Raw genomic sequence first — 12300 nt, forward strand, 5'->3', positions numbered from 1 at the left:
ATTACTTAAAAACGTCAAAGAAGACATTAAAAAGAAGCCATAAATGATTACATAATAACGTAAATATAAAACTAGCAAATATTATTTGACTCCTTTTTTTGGATAATTTTTTGAAACAGAGGTCTCCAACTGTTTGTAGAAATTTTAATGCCATTGTCACGGTTCAGAAGTATTGGAGCATTTTTTATTTCTTGGTATGTTGAGGCGTAATTAATTTCAAGTGATTCTCTAACTTTGCGTTGATCGTACTCTGATTTTATTGCTAGAGTTTTCGGATTTGACCAATCAAACATGCCATTACATTCTCGACCATGTTCGGTTGCACCAGATGCATCCCATTTACCTTTTAAATAGTTTTTTTGATGTTCAATGCATCTCGTTAAAATCTTCTTTTTTGTTTCGCCTATGTATATACTGCCACAAGAGCATGTGAGTTTGTAGACACCGGGATTGCTATTTGGAATTAACTTAGACTTGTTGTTGCATAAGATGTTTTTTAACGTAGGTGGTGTAGTAAATATTATTCTGACGTTGTAAGGTTTAAGTTCTTTTCTTAGTTTTGGACCTATTCTTGGGAGCCATGGAAGTTTAACTGTATATTTAAATGTTTCTGTTTTATTATAATTTATTTTAGAAAGGTTGATTCTTTTCTGAATATAGTTCTTAGCAGTTGTTTCAAGCTTTAATCTATCGTGTCCATTTTCTGCAAACATATTTATTAAAAACTGTATTTCATCATCAAGATATTTTTTGGAACAAATTTTAACGGCACGAGATAAAAAACCTTTAAAAACACCCATAACTATTTTTGGATTAACGTTTGATGTAGGTTTTATTTGTATATTAGTGATAGCCGACTTTCTATGGATTTTGAAGTTATAGTATGAGTTATTAGTATTGGTTACAGTTATATCCAAGAAGTTTAATTCCTTTTTATTGTTTTCTTTTTCTGAAGTATATTTTATTGTTGGATCTTGTTCATTTAACAACTCCAGAAACTTATCATGATTTTGTATTGAGTCGAACCTTGCATGACTGTCATCTACATACCTTCTGTAAGTCTTTGGCGAAAATTGACCAACCTCAGCAATAATAAGAGCTTTTGCTTCCAAATGCTGTAAAAACGCTTCGGCAACTACGACCATTAAGGACAAACCTATAGGTCCCGAATTCGGTATAGATCTTATCTCATTTTTGTATAAAAAATAACATTGGTTAAGGCAGAGTTCGATCATTTCATGTATATCACTAAGAGTTAGTTTGGTTCTTTTTTTAAGATTATCAATATCGTTGTTTAAAATATCGATAATCACAGGAATTGCTCTGTCAATTGGAATGGAGGGATATAACGCCACCACATCAAAAGAAACTTGAATTTCACTTGGATCAATTAACCAAGATTTTGCTTCGTTGACAAACGAGGAGGAGTTTAATAATCTTGTTTTGTTTTTGTTTAAGGTTGGTTGTATAATTTTTACAAGATGTTCTGATGATCCATATGGTGGGGTACCTATAGTAGAAACGACTGGCCGCATTGGATAGTTCTTTTCTGGCTTGTGAGCTTTTATGACCCCATATAAACGTGGAGGTACGCAGTCAGAAGGGTACATTTGAAAATAAGTCTTGTTATCTAACTTTTTTTGTTTTCGTAACCTGCATAATAGTTTCTGGAATTTAGTCATAAGGGTTTGAGTCGGGTCATAGTTGATAGTTACTGAGTGTTTAATTTCCTCTTCCAATTTATAAAAAATATCTTGATGATGAAATACAGTTTTTAATAAATATGTTTGCAGAAAATGGACACGATAGATTAAAGCTTGAAACAACTGCTAAGAACTATATTCAGAAAAGAATCAACCTTTCTAAAATAAATTATAATAAAACAGAAACATTTAAATATACAGTTAAACTTCCATGGCTCCCAAGAATAGGTCCAAAACTAAGAAAAGAACTTAAACCTTACAACGTCAGAATAATATTTACTACACCACCTACGTTAAAAAACATCTTATGCAACAACAAGTCTAAGTTAATTCCAAATAGCAATCCCGGTGTCTACAAACTCACATGCTCTTGTGGCAGTATATACATAGGCGAAACAAAAAAGAAGATTTTAACGAGATGCATTGAACATCAAAAAAACTATTTAAAAGGTAAATGGGATGCATCTGTTGCAACCGAACATGGTCGAGAATGTAATGGCATGTTTGATTGGTCAAATCCGAAAACTCTAGCAATAAAATCAGAGTACGATCAACGCAAAGTTAGAGAATCACTTGAAATTAATTACGCCTCAACATACCAAGAAATAAAAAATGCTCCAATACTTCTGAACCGTGACAATGGCATTAAAATTTCTACAAACAGTTGGAGACCTCTGTTTCAAAAAATTATCCAAAAAAAGGAGTCAAATAATATTTGCTAGTTTTATATTTACGTTATTATGTAATCATTTATGGCTTCTTTTTAATGTCTTCTTTGACGTTTTTAAGTAATATTTGTAACGGTTTTTTGTATTATATTTTACGTCTGATGACGATCTGTGCAAAAGCAGATCGAAATATTACGAAGAATAAATTTAGTTTGTACGCAGCTGTTTTTTATGCTTTATATTCAAAAATATATATATATATATTCACGTACAACAAGATATGACATTGAAACATTTTATAACTAATTCCTACAGCAAGGAGATATATAATTCGACAGTAAAACTTCAAGAACAAAAAATTAGAAATGCAATATCAAAAAACCAATTAATCTTTCTTCAAAGGTGCGTTTCCAATCATATAATTCCACCATCATTAAAAGTAAGATCACCAATTAAATCGAAAAAAGCAGAAAATATTACTAAACAATATCAAAGAAATTTATTGATACACGCCCGAAACGAAGCAAAATATAGATTTTTTACAAGTAAGAATGTTATAAAAAATATTTGTTATAATTTAGAAAAAATTTTGACACCTAATCACTATAAAATTATTGAAAATGTTACTGAAAAATCAAAAAACCATCATTATAAAATTACAAAGAAACATTTAAAAGATAAGTTTGAAAAACTTTATAAAATGACTTACAATAAACAAAAACAATCAAACGGATTGAATAAAAATATAGTTAAATCTGGAATCTTAAATTTATCGCAAACTCGGTTAGACACCTCCACAATAAATCTCCTAAATCTTGGACCAAATTTTGCACCGTCGTTTAAAAAGTTGCCTTATATGGAAATTTTAACGCCGATCGAATCTTTTGCTTTACATTTAGAAAAAAAGAGTAAAAAATCTGATGCAGAAAAGATTCGACAAAACGTGAGTAAAATTCTTATTAAAAATATCAAACATAGATTACCCGATAATTTATCAAAAGAACAAAGATTATCTTTAAATAATTTGAAGAAAAAAATGAATGGTTTAGCAGTTTATCCATTTGATAAAGGAACAGGATTTGTACTTATAAACGAAGAGGACGCATTTTATAAATTGGAAGAGGAAATTAAACACTCAGTAACTATCAACTATGACCCGACTCAAACCCTTATGACTAAATTCCAGAAACTATTATGCAGGTTACGAAAACAAAAAAAGTTAGATAACAAGACTTATTTTCAAATGTACCCTTCTGACTGCGTACCTCCACGTTTATATGGGGTCATAAAAGCTCACAAGCCAGAAAAGAACTATCCAATGCGGCCAGTCGTTTCTACTATAGGTACCCCACCATATGGATCATCAGAACATCTTGTAAAAATTATACAACCAACCTTAAACAAAAACAAAACAAGATTATTAAACTCCTCCTCGTTTGTCAACGAAGCAAAATCTTGGTTAATTGATCCAAGTGAAATTCAAGTTTCTTTTGATGTGGTGGCGTTATATCCCTCCATTCCAATTGACAGAGCAATTCCTGTGATTATCGATATTTTAAACAACGATATTGATAATCTTAAAAAAAGAACCAAACTAACTCTTAGTGATATACATGAAATGATCGAACTCTGCCTTAACCAATGTTATTTTTTATACAAAAATGAGATAAGATCTATACCGAATTCGGGACCTATAGGTTTGTCCTTAATGGTCGTAGTTGCCGAAGCGTTTTTACAGCATTTGGAAGCAAAAGCTCTTATTATTGCTGAGGTTGGTCAATTTTCGCCAAAGACTTACAGAAGGTATGTAGATGACAGTCATGCAAGGTTCGACTCAATACAAAATCATGATAAGTTTCTGGAGTTGTTAAATGAACAAGATCCAACAATAAAATATACTTCAGAAAAAGAAAACAATAAAAAGGAATTAAACTTCTTGGATATAACTGTAACCAATACTAATAACTCATACTATAACTTCAAAATCCATAGAAAGTCGGCTATCACTAATATACAAATAAAACCTACATCAAACGTTAATCCAAAAATAGTTATGGGTGTTTTTAAAGGTTTTTTATCTCGTGCCGTTAAAATTTGTTCCAAAAAATATCTTGATGATGAAATACAGTTTTTAATAAATATGTTTGCAGAAAATGGACACGATAGATTAAAGCTTGAAACAACTGCTAAGAACTATATTCAGAAAAGAATCAACCTTTCTAAAATAAATTATAATAAAACAGAAACATTTAAATATACAGTTAAACTTCCATGGCTCCCAAGAATAGGTCCAAAACTAAGAAAAGAACTTAAACCTTACAACGTCAGAATAATATTTACTACACCACCTACGTTAAAAAACATCTTATGCAACAACAAGTCTAAGTTAATTCCAAATAGCAATCCCGGTGTCTACAAACTCACATGCTCTTGTGGCAGTATATACATAGGCGAAACAAAAAAGAAGATTTTAACGAGATGCATTGAACATCAAAAAAACTATTTAAAAGGTAAATGGGATGCATCTGGTGCAACCGAACATGGTCGAGAATGTAATGGCATGTTTGATTGGTCAAATCCGAAAACTCTAGCAATAAAATCAGAGTACGATCAACGCAAAGTTAGAGAATCACTTGAAATTAATTACGCCTCAACATACCAAGAAATAAAAAATGCTCCAATACTTCTGAACCGTGACAATGGCATTAAAATTTCTACAAACAGTTGGAGACCTCTGTTTCAAAAAATTATCCAAAAAAAGGAGTCAAATAATATTTGCTAGTTTTATATTTACGTTATTATGTAATCATTTATGGCTTCTTTTTAATGTCTTCTTTGACGTTTTTAAGTAATATTTGTAACGGTTTTTTGTATTATATTTTACGTCTGATGACGATCTGTGCAAAAGCAGATCGAAATATTACGAAGAATAAATTTAGTTTGTACGCAGCTGTTTTTTATGCTTTATATTCAAAAATATATATATATATATTCACGTACAACAAGATATGACATTGAAACATTTTATAACTAATTCCTACAGCAAGGAGATATATAATTCGACAGTAAAACTTCAAGAACAAAAAATTAGAAATGCAATATCAAAAAACCAATTAATCTTTCTTCAAAGGTGCGTTTCCAATCATATAATTCCACCATCATTAAAAGTAAGATCACCAATTAAATCGAAAAAAGCAGAAAATATTACTAAACAATATCAAAGAAATTTATTGATACACGCCCGAAACGAAGCAAAATATAGATTTTTTACAAGTAAGAATGTTATAAAAAATATTTGTTATAATTTAGAAAAAATTTTGACACCTAATCACTATAAAATTATTGAAAATGTTACTGAAAAATCAAAAAACCATCATTATAAAATTACAAAGAAACATTTAAAAGATAAGTTTGAAAAACTTTATAAAATGACTTACAATAAACAAAAACAATCAAACGGATTGAATAAAAATATAGTTAAATCTGGAATCTTAAATTTATCGCAAACTCGGTTAGACACCTCCACAATAAATCTCCTAAATCTTGGACCAAATTTTGCACCGTCGTTTAAAAAGTTGCCTTATATGGAAATTTTAACGCCGATCGAATCTTTTGCTTTACATTTAGAAAAAAAGAGTAAAAAATCTGATGCAGAAAAGATTCGACAAAACGTGAGTAAAATTCTTATTAAAAATATCAAACATAGATTACCCGATAATTTATCAAAAGAACAAAGATTATCTTTAAATAATTTGAAGAAAAAAATGAATGGTTTAGCAGTTTATCCATTTGATAAAGGAACAGGATTTGTACTTATAAACGAAGAGGACGCATTTTATAAATTGGAAGAGGAAATTAAACACTCAGTAACTATCAACTATGACCCGACTCAAACCCTTATGACTAAATTCCAGAAACTATTATGCAGGTTACGAAAACAAAAAAAGTTAGATAACAAGACTTATTTTCAAATGTACCCTTCTGACTGCGTACCTCCACGTTTATATGGGGTCATAAAAGCTCACAAGCCAGAAAAGAACTATCCAATGCGGCCAGTCGTTTCTACTATAGGTACCCCACCATATGGATCATCAGAACATCTTGTAAAAATTATACAACCAACCTTAAACAAAAACAAAACAAGATTATTAAACTCCTCCTCGTTTGTCAACGAAGCAAAATCTTGGTTAATTGATCCAAGTGAAATTCAAGTTTCTTTTGATGTGGTGGCGTTATATCCCTCCATTCCAATTGACAGAGCAATTCCTGTGATTATCGATATTTTAAACAACGATATTGATAATCTTAAAAAAAGAACCAAACTAACTCTTAGTGATATACATGAAATGATCGAACTCTGCCTTAACCAATGTTATTTTTTATACAAAAATGAGATAAGATCTATACCGAATTCGGGACCTATAGGTTTGTCCTTAATGGTCGTAGTTGCCGAAGCGTTTTTACAGCATTTGGAAGCAAAAGCTCTTATTATTGCTGAGGTTGGTCAATTTTCGCCAAAGACTTACAGAAGGTATGTAGATGACAGTCATGCAAGGTTCGACTCAATACAAAATCATGATAAGTTTCTGGAGTTGTTAAATGAACAAGATCCAACAATAAAATATACTTCAGAAAAAGAAAACAATAAAAAGGAATTAAACTTCTTGGATATAACTGTAACCAATACTAATAACTCATACTATAACTTCAAAATCCATAGAAAGTCGGCTATCACTAATATACAAATAAAACCTACATCAAACGTTAATCCAAAAATAGTTATGGGTGTTTTTAAAGGTTTTTTATCTCGTGCCGTTAAAATTTGTTCCAAAAAATATCTTGATGATGAAATACAGTTTTTAATAAATATGTTTGCAGAAAATGGACACGATAGATTAAAGCTTGAAACAACTGCTAAGAACTATATTCAGAAAAGAATCAACCTTTCTAAAATAAATTATAATAAAACAGAAACATTTAAATATACAGTTAAACTTCCATGGCTCCCAAGAATAGGTCCAAAACTAAGAAAAGAACTTAAACCTTACAACGTCAGAATAATATTTACTACACCACCTACGTTAAAAAACATCTTATGCAACAACAAGTCTAAGTTAATTCCAAATAGCAATCCCGGTGTCTACAAACTCACATGCTCTTGTGGCAGTATATACATAGGCGAAACAAAAAAGAAGATTTTAACGAGATGCATTGAACATCAAAAAAACTATTTAAAAGGTAAATGGGATGCATCTGGTGCAACCGAACATGGTCGAGAATGTAATGGCATGTTTGATTGGTCAAATCCGAAAACTCTAGCAATAAAATCAGAGTACGATCAACGCAAAGTTAGAGAATCACTTGAAATTAATTACGCCTCAACATACCAAGAAATAAAAAATGCTCCAATACTTCTGAACCGTGACAATGGCATTAAAATTTCTACAAACAGTTGGAGACCTCTGTTTCAAAAAATTATCCAAAAAAAGGAGTCAAATAATATTTGCTAGTTTTATATTTACGTTATTATGTAATCATTTATGGCTTCTTTTTAATGTCTTCTTTGACGTTTTTAAGTAATATTTGTAACGGTTTTTTGTATTATATTTTACGTCTGATGACGATCTGTGCAAAAGCAGATCGAAATATTACGAAGAATAAATTTAGTTTGTACGCAGCTGTTTTTTATGCTTTATATTCAAAAATATATATTATATATTCACGTACAACAAGATATGACATTGAAACATTTTATAACTAATTCCTACAGCAAGGAGATATATAATTCGACAGTAAAACTTCAAGAACAAAAAATTAGAAATGCAATATCAAAAAACCAATTAATCTTTCTTCAAAGGTGCGTTTCCAATCATATAATTCCTCCACCATCATTAAAAGTAAGATCACCAATTAAATCGAAAAAAGCAGAAAATATTACTAAACAATATCAAAGAAATTTATTGATACACGCCCGAAACGAAGCAAAATATAGATTTTTTACAAGTAAGAATGTTATAAAAAATATTTGTTATAATTTAGAAAAAATTTTGACACCTAATCACTATAAAATTATTGAAAATGTTACTGAAAAATCAAAAAACCATCATTATAAAATTACAAAGAAACATTTAAAAGATAAGTTTGAAAAACTTTATAAAATGACTTACAATAAACAAAAACAATCAAACGGATTGAATAAAAATATAGTTAAATCTGGAATCTTAAATTTATCGCAAACTCGGTTAGACACCTCCACAATAAATCTCCTAAATCTTGGACCAAATTTTGCACCGTCGTTTAAAAAGTTGCCTTATATGGAAATTTTAACGCCGATCGAATCTTTTGCTTTACATTTAGAAAAAAAGAGTAAAAAATCTGATGCAGAAAAGATTCGACAAAACGTGAGTAAAATTCTTATTAAAAATATCAAACATAGATTACCCGATAATTTATCAAAAGAACAAAGATTATCTTTAAATAATTTGAAGAAAAAAATGAATGGTTTAGCAGTTTATCCATTTGATAAAGGAACAGGATTTGTACTTATAAACGAAGAGGACGCATTTTATAAATTGGAAGAGGAAATTAAACACTCAGTAACTATCAACTATGACCCGACTCAAACCCTTATGACTAAATTCCAGAAACTATTATGCAGGTTACGAAAACAAAAAAAGTTAGATAACAAGACTTATTTTCAAATGTACCCTTCTGACTGCGTACCTCCACGTTTATATGGGGTCATAAAAGCTCACAAGCCAGAAAAGAACTATCCAATGCGGCCAGTCGTTTCTACTATAGGTACCCCACCATATGGATCATCAGAACATCTTGTAAAAATTATACAACCAACCTTAAACAAAAACAAAACAAGATTATTAAACTCCTCCTCGTTTGTCAACGAAGCAAAATCTTGGTTAATTGATCCAAGTGAAATTCAAGTTTCTTTTGATGTGGTGGCGTTATATCCCTCCATTCCAATTGACAGAGCAATTCCTGTGATTATCGATATTTTAAACAACGATATTGATAATCTTAAAAAAAGAACCAAACTAACTCTTAGTGATATACATGAAATGATCGAACTCTGCCTTAACCAATGTTATTTTTTATACAAAAATGAGATAAGATCTATACCGAATTCGGGACCTATAGGTTTGTCCTTAATGGTCGTAGTTGCCGAAGCGTTTTTACAGCATTTGGAAGCAAAGCTCTCATTATTGCTGAGGTTGGTCAATTTTCGCCAAAGACTTACAGAAGGTATGTAGATGACAGTCATGCAAGGTTCGACTCAATACAAAATCATGATAAGTTTCTGGAGTTGTTAAATGAACAAGATCCAACAATAAAATATACTTCAGAAAAAGAAAACAATAAAAAGGAATTCAAACTTCTTGGATATAACTGTAACCAATACTAATAACTCATACTATAACTTCAAAATCCATAGAAAGTCGGCTATCACTAATATACAAATAAAACCTACATCAAACGTTAATCCAAAAATAGTTATGGGTGTTTTTAAAGGTTTTTTATCTCGTGCCGTTAAAATTTGTTCCAAAAAATATCTTGATGATGAAATACAGTTTTTAATAAATATGTTTGCAGAAAATGGACACGATAGATTAAAGCTTGAAACAACTGCTAAGAACTATATTCAGAAAAGAATCAACCTTTCTAAAATAAATTATAATAAAACAGAAACATTTAAATATACAGTTAAACTTCCATGGCTCCCAAGAATAGGTCCAAAACTAAGAAAAGAACTTAAACCTTACAACGTCAGAATAATATTTACTACACCACCTACGTTAAAAAACATCTTATGCAACAACAAGTCTAATTTAATTCCAAATAGCAATCCCGGTGTCTACAAACTCACATGCTCTTGTGGCAGTATATACATAGGCGAAACAAAAAAGAAGATTTTAACGAGATGCATTGAACATCAAAAAAACTATTTAAAAGGTAAATGGGATGCATCTGGTGCAACCGAACATGGTCGAGAATGTAATGGCATGTTTGATTGGTCAAATCCGAAAACTCTAGCAATAAAATCAGAGTACGATCAACGCAAAGTTAGAGAATCACTTGAAATTAATTACGCCTCAACATACCAAGAAATAAAAATGCTCCAATACTTCTGAACCGTGACAATGGCATTAAAATTTCTACAAACAGTTGGAGACCTCTGTTTCAAAAAATTATCCAAAAAAAGGAGTCAAATAATATTTGCTAGTTTTATATTTACGTTATTATGTAATCATTTATGGCTTCTTTTTAATGTCTTCTTTGACGTTTTTAAGTAATATTTGTAACGGTTTTTTGTATTATATTTTACGTCTGATGACGATCTGTGCAAAAGCAGATCGAAATATTACGAAGAATAAATTTAGTTTGTACGCAGCTGTTTTTTATGCTTTATATTCAAAAATATATATATATATATTCACGTACAACAAGATATGACATTGAAACATTTTATAACTAATTCCTACAGCAAGGAGATATATAATTCGACAGTAAAACTTCAAGAACAAAAAATTAGAAATGCAATATCAAAAAACCAATTAATCTTTCTTCAAAGGTGCGTTTCCAATCATATAATTCCACCATCATTAAAAGTAAGATCACCAATTAAATCGAAAAAAGCAGAAAATATTACTAAACAATATCAAAGAAATTTATTGATACACGCCCGAAACGAAGCAAAATATAGATTTTTTACAAGTAAGAATGTTATAAAAAATATTTGTTATAATTTAGAAAAAATTTTGACACCTAATCACTATAAAATTATTGAAAATGTTACTGAAAAATCAAAAAACCATCATTATAAAATTACAAAGAAACATTTAAAAGATAAGTTTGAAAAACTTTATAAAATGACTTACAATAAACAAAAACAATCAAACGGATTGAATAAAAATATAGTTAAATCTGGAATCTTAAATTTATCGCAAACTCGGTTAGACACCTCCACAATAAATCTCCTGAAATCTTGGACCAAATTTTGCACCGTCGTTTAAAAAGTTGCCTTATATGGAAATTTTAACGCCGATCGAATCTTTTGCTTTACATTTAGAAAAAAAGAGTAAAAAATCTGATGCAGAAAAGATTCGACAAAACGTGAGTAAAATTCTTATTAAAAATATCAAACATAGATTACCCGATAATTTATCAAAAGAACAAAGATTATCTTTAAATAATTTGAAGAAAAAATGAATGGTTTAGCAGTTTATCCATTTGATAAAGGAACAGGATTTGTACTTATAAACGAAGAGGACGCATTTTATAAATTGGAAGAGGAAATTAAACACTCAGTAACTATCAACTATGACCCGACTCAAACCCTTATGACTAAATTCCAGAAACTATTATGCAGGTTACGAAAACAAAAAAAGTTAGATAACAAGACTTATTTTCAAATGTACCCTTCTGACTGCGTACCTCCACGTTTATATGGGGTCATAAAAGCTCACAAGCCAGAAAAGAACTATCCAATGCGGCCAGTCGTTTCTACTATAGGTACCCCACCATATGGATCATCAGAACATCTTGTAAAAATTATACAACCAACCTTAAACAAAAACAAAACAAGATTATTAAACTCCTCCTCGTTTGTCAACGAAGCAAAATCTTGGTTAATTGATCCAAGTGAAATTCAAGTTTCTTTTGATGTGGTGGCGTTATATCCCTCCATTCCAATTGACAGAGCAATTCCTGTGATTATCGATATTTTAAACAACGATATTGATAAATCTTAAAAAAAGAACCAAACTAACTCTTAGTGATATACATGAAATGATCGAACTCTGCCTTAACCAATGTTATTTTTTATACAAAAATGAGATAAGATCTATACCGAATTCGGGACCATAGGTTTGTCCTTAATGGTCGTAGTTGCCGAAGCGTTTTTACAGCATTTG

The 12300-nt window shown here is 30.2% G+C and overlaps 5 protein-coding genes across 5 annotated transcripts; 4 read left to right on the top strand and 1 right to left on the bottom strand.

Moving 5' to 3' along the window:
• Window positions 1-71: 71 nt before the first annotated feature.
• On the bottom strand, window positions 72-1610 carry LOC136088335 (uncharacterized). Its single transcript, XM_065812032.1, has one exon. The coding sequence runs from the start codon at window positions 1608-1610 to the stop codon at window positions 72-74; it is 1539 nt and encodes a 512-aa protein (XP_065668104.1).
• A 1461-nt stretch (window positions 1611-3071) lies between these two features.
• Window positions 3072-5153, top strand: LOC136088336 (uncharacterized). The gene has a single exon (XM_065812033.1). The coding sequence runs from the start codon at window positions 3072-3074 to the stop codon at window positions 5151-5153; it is 2082 nt and encodes a 693-aa protein (XP_065668105.1).
• Window positions 5154-5799: 646 nt separating this feature from the next.
• LOC136088337 (uncharacterized) lies at window positions 5800-7881 on the top strand. The gene has a single exon (XM_065812034.1). It carries the CDS (start codon window positions 5800-5802, stop codon window positions 7879-7881), a length of 2082 nt encoding a protein of 693 aa, XP_065668106.1.
• A 648-nt stretch (window positions 7882-8529) lies between these two features.
• Window positions 8530-9791, top strand: LOC136088338 (uncharacterized). Its single transcript, XM_065812035.1, has 2 exons — window positions 8530-9526; window positions 9568-9791. The coding sequence occupies exons 1-2, from the start codon at window positions 8530-8532 to the stop codon at window positions 9789-9791; spliced, it is 1221 nt and encodes a 406-aa protein (XP_065668107.1).
• A 91-nt stretch (window positions 9792-9882) lies between these two features.
• LOC136088339 (uncharacterized) lies at window positions 9883-10518 on the top strand. The gene has a single exon (XM_065812036.1). It carries the CDS (start codon window positions 9883-9885, stop codon window positions 10516-10518), a length of 636 nt encoding a protein of 211 aa, XP_065668108.1.
• The last annotated feature ends 1782 nt before the right edge of the window (window positions 10519-12300 follow it).

This window comes from Hydra vulgaris, chromosome 12 (genome assembly GCF_038396675.1).
Source record: "Hydra vulgaris chromosome 12, alternate assembly HydraT2T_AEP".
Lineage (NCBI taxonomy): Eukaryota > Metazoa > Cnidaria > Hydrozoa > Anthoathecata > Hydridae > Hydra > Hydra vulgaris.